The 15,363-nt window shown below is 41.1% G+C and overlaps 2 protein-coding genes across 3 annotated transcripts; both read left to right on the top strand.

Moving 5' to 3' along the window:
* Nucleotides 1-1,344: 1,344 nt before the first annotated feature.
* Nucleotides 1,345-10,137, top strand: best1 (bestrophin 1). Its single transcript, XM_053642415.1, has 10 exons — nt 1,345-1,392; nt 1,894-2,117; nt 2,365-2,459; nt 2,699-2,932; nt 5,871-6,025; nt 6,269-6,346; nt 6,626-6,778; nt 6,918-6,998; nt 7,142-7,293; nt 7,374-10,137. Exons 2-10 carry the CDS (start codon nt 1,966-1,968, stop codon nt 8,455-8,457), a joined length of 2,184 nt encoding a protein of 727 aa, XP_053498390.1. The 5' UTR covers nt 1,345-1,392; nt 1,894-1,965; the 3' UTR covers nt 8,458-10,137.
* Nucleotides 10,138-12,036: 1,899 nt separating this feature from the next.
* On the top strand, nt 12,037-15,262 carry plex9.2 (PML-like exon 9.2). Of its 2 annotated transcripts, none has more exons than XM_053642163.1 (2): nt 12,037-12,535; nt 14,181-15,262. In XM_053642163.1, exons 1-2 carry the CDS (start codon nt 12,466-12,468, stop codon nt 14,792-14,794), a joined length of 684 nt encoding a protein of 227 aa, XP_053498138.1. In that variant the 5' UTR covers nt 12,037-12,465; the 3' UTR covers nt 14,795-15,262. The 2 variants fall into 2 exon arrangements, with proteins under 2 accessions (XP_053498138.1, XP_053498139.1); XM_053642164.1 differs by lacking the exon at nt 12,037-12,535 and adding an exon at nt 13,813-14,052.
* Nucleotides 15,263-15,363: the final 101 nt, after the last annotated feature.

Here is a 15,363-nt window from a genome sequence, read left to right as displayed (position 1 = left end):
TTAGTCTGCTAGTATGCCTACTGCATGTTTTCTAGCCTAGTTACAATTAGTTTCGGACAATTTAATAGCAATTTTCACTATTTTGGCTGTTTTGAAACTTGAAATCTTAACAAACACAGTGCATTCCCTCCAAAGACACACTTAAAAAACATTTGAAAACTAGTGCAACATGGGAAGTTTTGTAAATATATAAACATTATAGAAAGGTAAGTGGACACACCTCCTTATCCTGATTGGCTGGATGTTGATAGTCCACATCCATTTCTAGATTTGGGTGGAGAAAAGTCCCACAAAGTTTTGGTGAAGAATGAGTTGTGATTGCAATTCGCGATTGCTCAACACCTCATTAGTATTTTCAGTAGATGTTTCACTGCAGTGTGTAGTATACCCTAGTTACCGATACCTTATCCAGGTTTCTCATCATACATAATATACATTCACGTAGCCTGAATTCATTTCATATCTGGGCTTCCTCTTCATCTGAATCTGTCCACAGACTCCCACAAAGTGGAATATTTTGACTAGAAGAATGTAGGACATATACATTTTGTAATTGCTGAGTTTTGAGGATTGTTTTATACAAAACGTAATGAAATAAATGAAGGTACAGACTCCAGTTACAGCAGTACCATAATACTTCATTAGAATTGTGAATTGTGGTAAGAAGGGAAGTGTTTGCGCAAGATTTGTCTAAAATGATATTGATAGTAATTTGGGGTGTTCAAAGCTACTGGCACATTCTTAGTGCAGTATAACCTGAGAGGAAAGTTAATATTTAGTATAAATCTTCAATCATGTAACGAGTCTTGTGCCACGTCCCTGTCGATCTCCATGTGAGGAGAACTTTCTAAAATATCGCAAAAATGTGTTATGATTTAAAAGACCACCTTTATCATAAATCCAGACTATTCCAGATATTGCAAATATGTCTAGTGCAAGCTTCTTCTTTTGTTCAGAGCTAATGGGTTTCCCTAGGATGAATGACTAAATTGCGTGAGCGCATGACTGGCATTTTCTCCAGCAGGTGTTGCTAGCTGCTCTGAAATTATGAACATAATTACAGCAATATTCATTCTTTTTTAAAAAATAAATGTCAATAGCTTCTTTATTCATCAGCCTTTAAATGGATTGTTGCTGATTCACAAAATTGCTCATTGCACTATTATAGGATAAACAATGTCCTGGCAGTGTATGTAGGTTATTTTTCACTGGAGGATTACTGAAGATTACTAAACTACCTCTTCCCCCCACAATGCTCTTTTGTTGCTGAAAAGAGATTAACATGTCAAGTGACTTGAGCTGTAGGCGTCTCCTTTCTCTGTTTTTCCTCTCCAGCATCTCTCACTCCACTGCTGCTCATGAAGCCTGTCACCCTTCATTTCCTTACATACTGTGAGTAGCTTTAATATTTCCCTTCCATCTGATCAATATTTTGGTGTGTGGCAGCGAGGAAGTGCTTAGGTGTTATTTACATTAGATCAGGGGAACCCAATTCTGATCCTGTATGTCTGTAATCCAGCACATTTGGATCATTTCAGTGCTCTGACACACCAGATGATAACCTTCATGAGTTAAGAAAGTGTGTTTGAGTAGGGAAATCCCCAAACTGTGCTGTACTCCTTCTCTCTAGGGCATGAATTTGGACCCCCTGTGTTAAATTTTGTCAAACCAGCAATGAGGAAGAAACTAAATTGTACAAAAATTGAAAATCCTGACTGATTAAATTATACTTCCTTTCTCTAATTTCTCTTTTGATCCATAACTGAATCAACATACACACTAATATACACAAACTAACACTAATATCATACTCTAATATCATTTTACTGACTCTGTGTTTTTCTGTTGTTGTATGTATGTATGTGTTTTTTTAAATGCCACACCAACTTCAAGAACCTGCAGCCTGAGTGGCAGCGTTAGTAGTGTTCTGGTAAGCTGGTGTTCCTCAGCAGCAGAGAGTAAGAGATGACGGTGACGTACTCGCGCAGGGTTGCAGATGCCCGTCTTGGGACCTTCTCTTACCTGCTACTGCGTTGGAAAGGGAGCATTTACAAGCTGCTGTACCGAGAGCTGCTCATCTTCATTGTGCTTTACTACATCATCAGTGTCCTCTACAGGTACAGGCAACCACCGGTGCCACTGCTCTAGTCTATTTTGTTTTGTTGGGGTTATATATATATATATATATATATATATATATATATATATATATATATATATATATAAAAGCTCTAATTAGGATTTGGGAAAAGACAGCTTGTCTTAAATCTATTGCACAAAGCAATACAGAATGTCATCTTGGTTTTGCTGAGAAAATGTACCATGTCAAAGAGTATGACAAGTGATCACTATATCCTGTTACAGGTTCCTCTTGGATGATGGGCAGAGGAGGCTGTTTGAGAAACTCGCCATCTACTGTGATCAGTATGCACAACTCATTCCTGTATCATTCGTATTGGGTGAGTGCAGGTCTCTCAGATCAAACCCCCAACCTCCCCCCCCCTTCCTTACGTTGACCAAATACATTTTCCCTCTTATTCAAAATTAACACTTGAAAGCCCCAGAAGGCAAAGTGCCTATGAGACTCCTTGCGGATGTACTTACTTTACACTTTCAGTATAATCAGGTGTCTTACCATAAATGTCTACATTTCCATCCTCCCAAGCTGAGCACATGTTTATTTGTTTGTGTGAGCCAGGTTTTTATGTGACCCTGGTGGTATCTCGCTGGTGGGGGCAGTTTGAAAGCATCCCATGGCCGGACCGCTTGGCAGTGTTGGTGGGAGGATACATCCGGGGGGCAGATGAAGGTGCCAGGCTGATCCGCAGGAGTCTGGTGCGTTATGCCAACCTGTCTGGCATCCTCATCTACCGCTCCATCAGCACTGCTGTCTATAAGAGGTTTCCCACCATGCAGCATCTTGTACAAGGAGGTATGTTGGATTCTCTCAGTCTACAATGTTGCATACTATGTTGGTATAATGATAACCCGTTATGGTTATTGTCCTCACCCAAGCTTACAGTGATACCCACACATGTATACTGCTAGAATACACACTTCCTATTGCAGGTGCATTATTAAACATGTGAGTTCATCTATATAGCCATGTTGTGTTTCTGACTGAGATTTTTTCGATGTTGGATTTGGGAAGTACATACATTTTAGTGATGCCTAGAAATGTAACCTTTAGATTTTAGTTCACTAAAATTGCAGGTTGCATAGGAATGGGTGGTTGTTCTACACAAACACACATTATCAGAAGTATCAGTAAGCACAATGAACATAGTAGTAGATTTCTGATTGCAGTAAATTCACAGTGTGAAACAGGAAATAAGTTGGTCTAAGTAATGTGGCATGGAGCAGTGAAGTCTGTGGAATGCAGCAGCCATTGCTGTGGTGCCTCCCACTGTCAGGTATTGAACTCAGCTTGGAAATAACAGGGACTAACGGTCTGTTTCTCCAGAACTTTGGCTCTCACAGACCAGGGGGATATTCCAGAAAGCAGGTTATGCAACTTACCTGGGTAGGTTTACTCAGAGTAAATGGATAACCTCAATTTTCAGTACCAAACATGGAGGTATCTTTTAGGGTATCTAAGTAGCCATAGCAACTTACTCTCTGAAAATTGCTTTACCATACAACAATAATTGACAGAATAATAATCAATAGGCAAATACTTTGTCCACCTTTATCCAATGCTTCAGCACTTCAATTTCAAGCCTGGCCTTTTTTATATACTTTTTTTCCCTCCATTTGAAGTTGTAGAAGGTCCATCTCCAGGTCACTTTTTCTAATTTGCCTTTGAATCTGGACCTTATACTGCTCCGTTGCAGGTAGACAGAATGATAATTCAATATGATTGATATCATAAACGTCTGTAATACATACACTGGGGAAAATAAGTATTGGACTCCTCAACAATTTTTTCAGTAAATATATTTCCACTGAGATTATTCACATGAAAATTACACCAGACATCAGTATTAACTTAAGAAATCCGGAAATATAAAGAATTCACAACATTAAAGTCCATAAATAAAGTTATGTGTAATTTGCCATCGGGAGCAACTTGGGGTTCAGTGTCTTGCCCGAGGACACTTCGGCACGTGGAGTCATGTGGGCCGGGAATCGAACCGCCAATTCTACAATTACCGGACAACCCACTCTACCACCTGAGCCACAGCTGCTCACGTGACCTCTGTGGGCCTCCCAGCATCTTTATTTTGTACCTCTGTCACAGCAGAGGCGTTCTCTTCTTCTTCATCCTACAGTGCAAATTACTAATGATGTTTGAAACCTAGCAGGATGTGCTGTTGCAGGAGGGTCAGTTAATACAATGTGTCCATCAGCAACTGTAAGAAAATGAAATCAGATGCTCAATGTACATTCTCAAACAAATACAACTAATATACCAAGACATAAGGAACATCTAGTAGGGGCACTAGAATTAAGATTACAGTACACACCATATGCAGTCAAATAAAATAAGCATGCATAATACACAAATGAAACATTGCCAATAAAGAGTTCTTTTAAAACTCCTTTTTTTTTAGACCATGTGTTTATTGTCATCTTGATTGTTTAAGGATAAGTCACTTAAAGCACTGGAAACTTAAAAAAAAAACTTTTTGAAAAAAGTCCTAAGTGCTACACAATTTTTACCAAGCCACTTCTATCATGGCTTCTATCATGGGAGGTAGTTGACTCTGATGAACTGTCCCCTTGATTAAGGGACAGTGCCAGCTCCTCAGCCGGAGTGAGTGAAGGTGCTGGTGGTCCCCACCCATTTTACGGGTCTCTGCCTTCTTCCTGTGGCTATATAGAACCTAGAGAGTAGTTATTATAGAAGGTTGGGCCAATTAGTTAGGTTACAATTTAGGAAGTTTATGAAATATGATCTTTTTTGTGTTTCATTTTGACTTGACTCCAAGTTCTTCTGAGTCCAGAAGGATCACACCTGATAAAATATAAAGCCTATTATATTATTAGTACTATGTACAATGTTAAGAAAGTGATGGAGGTATAAAAGTAAAGGCATATCTATTAAATATTACGGCACGGGTCTAATAGGATCAATGTTCAATTTTGCATCATAATGAAAGGAAACTTTTCAGATATTTATGAACTTATAAATTCACACATAGTCGAGCCGTTACTTTTTTCCAAGCCAACTCTCTGTCCGATGTAGCAGTTTTTTTTGTTTGTTTGGTTTTTTTTTGTAGAAATGGCTTATATTCCTCATAAGCATGCATTAAAACCTCTTTTTTCACCTGGGTTTCCATGGTGACTCCTGAAATCGGCGATCCATTGACATTCTTTATGTACTCAATGTGCGCATGTATTAACTCTGAGTTACCAATTTGAGGTTGATTGAACTAACCCCTAACAGGTGTTCTGGAACCGACATTCAGGTGCATCTCAAAAAATCTCTGCATTATAAATTCTTTATTCTAATATTTTGATTTATTTATAAAAAAAACATTATTTCCATGAGCTATAAGATGTAATCATCAAGATTAAAACAAAAAATTCTTGAAATATTTCACTGTACGTGTAATGAATCTAGAATATTTTAAAGTTCCACTTTTTGAATTAAATTACAGAATTTTTTTTTTACTTTTCCATGATATTCAAATTTTTTGAGATGTACCTGTAGTCCAAGTAAACAAGGTTTTCATTAATCAGGGTTTATAATACGGTACGTTAAGCTTGCTTTCTGGAATACCCCCCTGAAGTTATTTGTTTGTTTTGTTTGCCCTGTGAGTCTGCCACATAATGTTAGACTCTTAAATCTGAACATCCAATTATATGACTGCATTAACCTGCATTATATTTTAAAAAAACCCCAAAAACAACTAATTCCCCTTCAGGATTGATGACAGTAGAGGAACTAAGACATCTGGAAGAACTGCCTTCTCCTCATAATAAATTCTGGGTTCCTTGCATGTGGTTTGTGAATCTGGCACTGAGAGCCCGGACAGATGGACGCATCAACAATGATGTCGCGCTCTCTGCCATTCTAAACGTACGTCTGACAGCTGTATCTCTGTGACACTATATTAAATACATAGTTTCCTAAATTACTTCATTTCTGAAGCTCATTCATTTAAACATTTCTTCTATTTGGTAAAAGAACAAATATTTGCAGAACTATATGAGTCGATTGTGCTGTTCTAGAGAATTGCTGTGTAAAAGCTTTATCAAATAGTACTGGCAATTCTGCATGTGCCTGTGTGTGTGTGTATGTGTGTGTCTTTTCTCCTTTTAGGAGTTAAATACGTTGCGCTCACAGTGCATGAAGCTGTACAGTTATGACTGGATCAGTCTGCCACTTGTATACACTCAGGTCTGACTGATCAGGCTAGAATAGTGTCAGACTAATGCTACTAACAACCAAAAGGTGTTCATGTGGAATTATTGATTTATCCATACACACCATAGTTGTACTTGCTGATCTTACCTTAGTAGCAGTTAGTAAGTGTTGATTTTTGAATGGAGAAATGGTTTATTTTTCAAAAAATTAACACAGAAAATTTAATTCATCTTCCCTTCATGTTTGAATCAGCATAAACAGGCCATTAAAGTCTGCACATGAAAACTGACATAAGTCTGCCATCTTTCAAAGGTAGTAACTGTGGCTGTATACAGTTTCTTCTTGACTTGTCTGATTGGTCGGCAGTTTCTCGACCCCGCCCAGGGCTATCAGGGCCACAACCTCGACTTCTACCTTCCTGTCTTCACACTGCTGCAGTTCTTCTTCTATGTCGGCTGGCTCAAGGTACGTATTCCGCATACCCGATACAAGCAAATCAAAACAACCATTTATACTTGTTTTATACAGGAGACAGTAAATAACTCTGCAGTTGTTTTATTGGTTATATTCTGTCTGTCATGCAACTCAATAATGACAATCCAAGGTGGCAGAGCAACTCATCAATCCATTCGGGGAAGATGATGATGACTTTGAGACGAACTGGCTAGTAGATCGCAACTTACAGGTATCTTCATGCGTTCAAATTTCCCTTCCTTACACTGTAGGAAAAACTGGGACGGATTAGGTCAAATAATGAATCAATTTGAATGGGGTACAATCTATAGGAGACGAAAATTCTTAATATCAACATGTCCATCTACATCTCAGGTGTCTCTGCTGTCAGTTGATGAAATGTATGATATGCTTCCGATGATAAAGAAGGATAAATACTGGAATGAATCAGAGCCTCAGCCGCCGTACACAGCTGCCAGTGCTGAACACCAAAAACCCTCTTACATGGGGTCTGCTCTGGACATCAGGTGACTAATTGATGTAATCTACGAATTTTCAGCTAGCAAAATCATTTTTGTAGAACTTGTTATTTTTCTGTCTATCCCAGTGTACCTAAAGAAGATATGGAGTTCCAGCATAACCTGGAGCAGATCAAGGAGCATGAGGAAGCCAACCACTCCACTCCTCTTCTGGGCAGTTTGACTCGTTTGCTGGGTTTGCAGTCACCTAGCTTTCCCCGCTCTTCTCCTTCTTCTTCTTCTAGGGCTTCTCTTCTCCGTCGCCGGCCACGTGCTCCTTTCAGCCGCTTCCCACTCTATCTGCATCCTGAAGCCCCTGTGATGCACAGCCAGAACCAAAATCAACCTGAATGTGACATGGCTGAGTATGCTTTTTCCTCCATGCCCCTGTACGAGAGACCTGGTTTCTATAGTTGCCCACAGACACCCATCCACTGTATTCCCCCGCCTGTTAATCGTCTCCGCCCACCCCGCAGGGTACAGGGCGACCTGGCACACAGCATCAGCTCACTTTCTCACCCTTTGCTGGGATCCCAGCTGCTGCCTCCTGATACACCAGGCCACATGCCCCGTGCCACATCCTCAGGCTTTTCTGGGATGGGAGAAGACGGCTCAGGACACCCTTCTGTGCCCACTTTCTCCTTCCCCGATCCTGTAGCAGAGATGTGCCCTCCGAGCAAACTATGGATAAATCAGGCGCTGCTGTCGCATCACCCTCCAACTTCTTGTCTCTCTATGGACACTCCTCCTCCAACAGAAGGACAGCAGGGACCCTTAAGTGCCCGTGCGATGAGTGGAGGCGGAGAGAGAGTGTTCTCCTTCACTCCTCCCATACGGAACCCCATTCAGAGCAGCATGAGCTCAGGGTGCATAAATGCATCCAGCACATCCAACAGCAACACCAACAATACCAACAACAGCATGGGTAGCCTGTGTGATCTCACAGGTCTTGCATGTGGCTTGAGCAGCAACGCAAGAATTCTCAACAGAAGCACCATGGCACTGACTAACTCAGCCAGTGTCATCACTCCTACTACTGCCAACACAACACAGCAAACACCCAGTCAGCACAATTCCCCCAAGGATTTGGGGGAGGATTTATTGGGAGGGTTAGTGGTGCAGAGTGGAGCTGTGATACCCAGTGGGGCAGGGAACAGTTCTGAGAGAGGATGAGGAGTTCACAAAAACAACTTATATACAAAAACAAGCCACATACTTCAATGTTTTCAATATGCTGCAAGTAACTTTGACCAAATATATGTTTACTTCACGTAATGTATAATCAAAGGAACAATTACCGCGGTCACGATAAGATAATCCATGGCATGATGAGCATCCCTATGTCTATCCATTTTCCTTACCACTTATCTTACACAGGATCATGGGGAGCCTGGAGTCTATCCCAGGGGACTCAGGACACAGGGTGGAGGACTCCCTGGACAGGGCGCCAACCCATCGCAGGGCACAATCGAACACACACTTAAACAGTATGGACAATTTGGAAATGTCAGTCAGCCTACAATGCTTGTCTTTGAACTGGGGAAGGAAACCGGAGTACCTGGAGGAAACCAACAAAAACCCTGGGAGAATATGTAAACTCTACGCACACAGAGCGGAGGTAGGAATCAAACCCCCAAATCCCGGAAGTGCGAGGCAAACGTGCTAACTACTAAGCCACCGGGCATGATGAACATATGGATTAGAATATGTCTGATGACGATTAGATAAGACAAATGCGGTAATGGCACTCCACCTAAGAAGCACAGGAAGCAGAAAGTGCCACTTGGCAGCAGCTTCTTTAATATTTAGTAAGCAATCACAAAATAGCAACCTTTATCAAAGCATATCAACCAGTTATTTAAGCACAAACAATAACAAGACAATAACAATTTGGTGGACCTTGAAAATCTGCTGTGGGGAATGTGAGCATTGGGAAAAGCAATATAAAAGAAGACACACATATTAAAACAAAGTCCGGTAAATCTTAAAACATATTTCTCTATTAACATCCTATTATATTTCACTAGTAACTTTTAATCTTTGGTGCTTTAAATAAAATGTTTTGTATTTTTAAACCTTGTATAATCAAATTTACATGTACATTACTCTCATGTAAAAATGTGTGCATTTTTACATCCATAGTCAAACATTTTCTCCAGTAAGTATTATGAAGTATGTGTAATATGTTATTTAATCAATACCTGGGATTTTCTATCCTCCTTTCATAAATGATAGTTATAAATGTTATTTACATGCCACTGAGAGGGCTATGTGTGAGATGTTTTACAACACAATATTTAGGACACAACTATAGAGTAAAATATCCCGCTGATAAAAACAACAGAAACCCTAGTAGAATTTGTACTGGTTTTATTGGGAATTGTACTGGTTTTAATGGAAACTGTAATAGTCCCTGTGGGTCTCTATTGGTAATTTGTTGCCTGATACTGTTGGTATGTCTAGTGGATACCATTAAGGACCAATAATGGTAATGGTTTTACTGGTTAGCTGATGGTTTGTAATGGTATTTGTAGTGGTGGAAACCATTAGAATTTCTGTGATTTCTATTGTTTGGATGTTGTTTTTTCAGTAGAGATATTATTGATCAATAGCTTAAAATCGCAGAATTGTCAGACAGCATTATGTATAAATGCTTGTTGTTTACAGTGTGGTTTAATTTATTGATGAGTGTCAAATAAAAGGAAAAAGTACATCTACTCAGGACATCCACATATACCTCGTACATCCGCTCAGTATGTACACATATAACATCACATCCGCTCAGTACGTACTCATATACCCATCACATCCGCTCAGTACGTGCTCATATACCCATCACATCCGCTCAGTACGTACTCATATACCATCACATCCACTCAGTATGTACTCATATACCATCACATCCGCTCAGTACGTACTCATATACCCATCACATCCGCTCAGTACGTACTCATATACCCAGTACATCCGCTCAGTACATACTCATATACCCATCACATCCGCTCAGTACGTACTCATATACCCATCACATCCACTCAGTACATACTCATATACCATCACATCCGCTCAGTACATACTCATATACTCATCACATCCGCTCAGTACATACTCATATACCCATCACATCAGCTCAGTACGTACTCATATACCATCACATCCACTCAGTATGTACTCATATACCATCACATCCGCTCAGTACGTACTCATATACCCATCACATCCGCTCAGTACGTACTCATATACCCAGTACATCCGCTCAGTACATACTCATTTACCCATCACATCCGCTCAGTACATACTCATATACCATCACATCCGCTCAGTACATACTCATATACCCATCACATCCGCTCAGTACATACTCATATACCCATCACATCAGCTCAGTACGTACTCATATACCATCACATCCACTCAGTATGTACTCATATACCATCACATCCGCTCAGTACGTACTCATATACCCATCACATCCACTCAGTACGTACTCATATACCCAGTACATCCGCTCAGTACGTGCTCATATACCCATCACATCCGCTCAGTACGTACTCATATACCATCACATCCACTCAGTACGTACTCATATACCATCATATCCACTCAGTATGTACTCATATACCATCACATCCGCTCAGTACGTACTCATATACCCATCACATCCGCTCAGTACGTACTCATATACCCAGTACATCCGCTCAGTACATAGTCATATACACATCAAATCCGCTCAGTACGTACTCATATACCCATCACATCCACTCAGTACATACTCATATACCATCACATCCGCTCAGTACATACTCATATACCCATCACATCCGCTCAGTACATACTCATATACCCATCACATCCGCTCAGTACATACTCATATACCCATCACATCAGCTCAGTACGTACTCATATACCATCACATCCACTCAGTATGTACTCATATACCATCACATCCGCTCAGTACATACTCATATACCATCACATCCGCTCAGTACATACTCATATACCCATCACATCCACTCAGTACATACTCATATACCATCACATCCGCTCAGTACATACTCATATACCATCACATCCGCTCAGTACGTACTCATATACCCATCACATCCGCTCAGTACATACTCATATACCCATCACATCAGCTCAGTACGTACTCATATACGATCACATCCACTCAGTATGTACTCATATACCATCACATCCGCTCAGTACGTACTCATATACCCAGTACATCCGCTCAGTACATACTCATATACCCATCACATCCGCTCAGTACGTACTCATATACCCATCACATCCACTCAGTACATACTCATATACCCATCACATCCGTTCAGTACATGCTCATATACCATCACATCCGCTCAGTACATACTCATATACCCATCACATCCGCTCAGTACGTACTCATATACCCATCACACCCGCTCAGTACGTACTCATATACCATCACATCCGCTCAGTACATACTCATATACCCATCACATCCGCTCAGTACGTACTCATATACCCATCACATCCACTCAGTACATACTCATATACCCATCACATCCGTTCAGTACATGCTCATATACCATCACATCCGCTCAGTACATACTCATATACCCATCACATCCGCTCAGTACGTACTCATATACCCATCACACCCGCTCAGTACGTACTCATATACCCATCACATCCGCTCAGTACGTGCTCATATACCCATCACATCCGCTCAGTACAAAAATATAAACAAACGCACCATTATTAAATGTGCCAGTATTTTATTTGTGTCTTTCTGTTTCATTAGAAAATGGTCATAAAAATGAAAATAGCATTAAAGCCCATATTTTGTTTCTACACACGATACAACAGAGCATTCTTTAATAATATCGCAAATGTTCAAATTATTGAAATTTTTTTGTTTTAAAAAAACCCCTCAGAATAATTAAGTAAACAATCCCCCAGTCGTCTAGTTAGCAACAACACACACTAGCGGCTGAACCCGGAAGTATGAGCTGTAGCTCAGAGTCTTCTTCTCCACTCCCATAGTGCACTACAATGGGGAGGAAACAATGTCGTCTACAGCCTATATAGTGCACTGTATGTTCAAGATGGAGTCGTTTGGGATACAACCTAAATTTTGAGTAACGTGAGCGCGGAAATTAACTTGGATACAATGGAATAAATTGTGTGCAGTGGGACATGGCGGTCAGTTTTGGTGAAACTGATTTACCTAACATGGTGTTCTTTGATTTGGAGACTACTGGCCTTGGTATGTACAGTATTTGTTAACATTATTGAGAATTTCCTGCATTGTTAAAACACCAGATTATAAATGTCCAGCACAGTTTGATGGTTTCCCTACTTTAATACACCTGAATTCCCCTGCTGAAAAATCCAATGTGGTCTGACCTGCTACCAAAACACAGACTTACCTGGTCAAACTGGTAGACTTCAATCCAATTCAGTTCATCCATCCATCCATCCATTTTCTATACGGCTTATCCTACAGGGTCATGGGGAACCTGGAGCCTATCCCAGGGAGCATGGGGCACAAGGTGAGGTACACCCTGGACAGGGTGCCAATCCATCCATCGCAGGGTACAAGTATATACACATTCACACACCCATTCATACACTACGGACACTTTGGTCATGCCAATCAACCCACCATAGCCTTGGACTGGGGGAGGAAACCGGAGTCCCCGGAGGAAACCCCCATAGCACGGGGAGAACATGCAAACTCCACACACACACACACACAGGGAAGCGGCGGGAATCGAACCCCCAACCTTGGAGGTGTGTATATTTTATGTATATAGTGCTTTTTGTAATGCGCATTGTCATTGCAAAAAAAAGCAGCTTTACAAATGACTGGATATAGATAAAGATTTGGGGGGCATGTTTGCCTCGCATCTCCAGGGTTTGGAGTTCAAATCCTGTCCTGTGTGCTCGTAATTTGCACGTTCTCCCCATGCTTTGGGGGTTTCCTCTGGGTCCTCCAGTTCTTCCCAAAGACATGAGTTGTAGGCTGATTGGCATTTCCAAATTGTCCATAATGTGTAAATGTTTGTGCAGTTGAGCCCAGTGACTGTTTGGCACCCCATCCATGGTGTCCCAAGCCTTGTGCCCCAGTTTCCAGGGATAAGCTCCAGGCTCTCCTGCGACCTGCGTAGGATAAGCATTATGGACAAAGATTTACATTTGTCCCTAATGATCAAGCCAGTGGTGAAGGTGGAAAGGAAAGGAACAACTCTACAGAAAATACTACATGAGAAAGAAACCTTGAGAAGAACCAGACTCATCTATGATACCTTTTCAGGGTGACAGCAGATAGTCAGAATAAAAATCGTTACTCTTCTACAATTGTATAGTATAGAATCAAGCAGTGCCAAGTGTGTTGGAAAGATCTTCAGTAGGGTTTTTATAGCTTTTAGTCTATAACATCCAGATGAAGTTATCCACTGTGTAATGAATGAGACTTGAGCATAGTTATCATCTTTAGGGTATCTTTAGGGAACCACCACCATGCCAACTAGTAAGTTATCTTTCAGCTTCCTTGTTGCTTTTTAAATAGATGTTCCAGTTGACTTATGTTATTTTCTTTTAAAGGAACTTGTCTACAATGTTGCAATAGTAGAGGTTTCCTTTCTACCAGCTATCTAAGATGGTCTACCACTTGGTCCAGCCCCGTCTGTGTTTTGGAAGATGGTACCTGGTCAGACTAAGCTGGATTTTTCAGCAGGGTTCGGCAAGGACTGCAGGCATACTTCACACTAGCTTTGTAAAGTAAAGATCATATTACCTGGTAGAGAATGTTCCATCAGGTGTTTTTAATCAGGAAAAAAAAAATTTCACTGGAGCTCCCTTGACTTATCTTGACTCCAACATGCACTCCATGATCATTTCTTCTCCAGGGCCCTCATGTGACATTGTTCAGCTTGCAGCGGTGAGCGGTCATCACACATTAAACCTCTTCATGGTTCCTCGATGCAGGATGGAGCCTGGTGCTTCCAGAATCACCGGCTTCAGAGTACGGCGTCATCGACTCTTTCTTCACCGCAGACCGGTGCTCACCAACTCACTGAAGGAAGCCCTGGTGTCCTTCATAACCTTCCTTCGTATGTTTGGACGCCCGCTGCTGGTGGGTCACAACATTCGCAGATTTGATTGCCTTGTACTGGCCAGAGTTTTGGATGAGTTTGACCTGAAAGCAGTCTTCCAGGCTGGAATTGTGGGCTTTCTGGACAGTCTCCCATTGACCCGGCAGCTTCTCAAGCACCGTGGCGTCCACAGTTTTAAGCAGGAGAACTTAGTTAAGACTGTGCTTGGGGTTTCCTATGCGGCTCATAATGCCTTGGGCGATGTCCAGGCCCTACAGAAGCTTTACTGGGCTCTGGGACCCACAGCCAGTCAGATTCAGCAGCACATTTTCAGCTTGGACTCACTGTGTAAACACTCGAAAGACAGAATAACTTGTGTGAACAGCAAATCGGACAGCAACGGCGGAGTCCAACTACTACAGTCCTAAAATTGGGAGTTTATTGTTGAAATGGCTCAACTGATCCTCCAGCACAATAATATATGTAAAGTTTACTGCGTGTTACAACTTTATGGTGAATCGGTCCATTTCAAATGCATTATCAGCGAGTTCTGAGTGGACAAAATTTCAAACTTAGCACTTTGTTTTTAAAGAATATTCATAAAATTCGAATAAATGTTTATTTAACTACAATGTGTGCTGTATCAGGTGTTTGTAGTTGTTTGGATTGAATTACAGTTTTGGTCAGCATGATTTCAAATTCGAATAACCTGTCCGTATAGGATTTCCATCCATCCATCTTCTATACCGCTTAGCCTTCCTTCAGGGTCACGGGGAACCTGGAGCCTATCCCAGGGAGCATCGGGCACAAGGCGGGGTACACCCTGGACGGGGTGCCAATCCATCGCAGGGCAGTACAGGATTTCAGGGATTAAAATTTTTTGTGATTGTTGCTACCAAAATGCTTGATTTTGCGAAATTGAATTGGTGAAGTTGCGATTGTGTGATATTGTTTTGCACAGCGGTCTTTCACAGTGATGTTTGCTGGTAATTGAGAC

The sequence above is a fragment of the Ictalurus furcatus genome, chromosome 14, assembly GCF_023375685.1.
Source record: "Ictalurus furcatus strain D&B chromosome 14, Billie_1.0, whole genome shotgun sequence".
Classification (NCBI taxonomy): domain Eukaryota; kingdom Metazoa; phylum Chordata; class Actinopteri; order Siluriformes; family Ictaluridae; genus Ictalurus; species Ictalurus furcatus.
This window is presented reverse-complemented; position numbering and strand designations above follow the sequence as displayed.

Bases quoted from the DNA above. Each gene is read 5' to 3' on its own strand.
- best1 (XM_053642415.1), top strand. From the start codon at position 1,966: ATGACGGTGACGTACTCGCGCAGGGTTGCAGATGCCCGTCTTGGGACC. The intron at 6,999-7,141 runs GTATCTTCATGC...TCTACATCTCAG, and splicing joins TAGTAGATCGCAACTTACAG to GTGTCTCTGCTGTCAGTTGA. The intron at 7,294-7,373 runs GTGACTAATTGA...TGTCTATCCCAG, and splicing joins GGGTCTGCTCTGGACATCAG to TGTACCTAAAGAAGATATGG.
- plex9.2 (XM_053642163.1), top strand. From the start codon at position 12,466: ATGGCGGTCAGTTTTGGTGAAACTGATTTACCTAACATGGTGTTCTTT. The intron at 12,536-14,180 runs GTATGTACAGTA...TTTCTTCTCCAG, and splicing joins TTTGGAGACTACTGGCCTTG to GGCCCTCATGTGACATTGTT.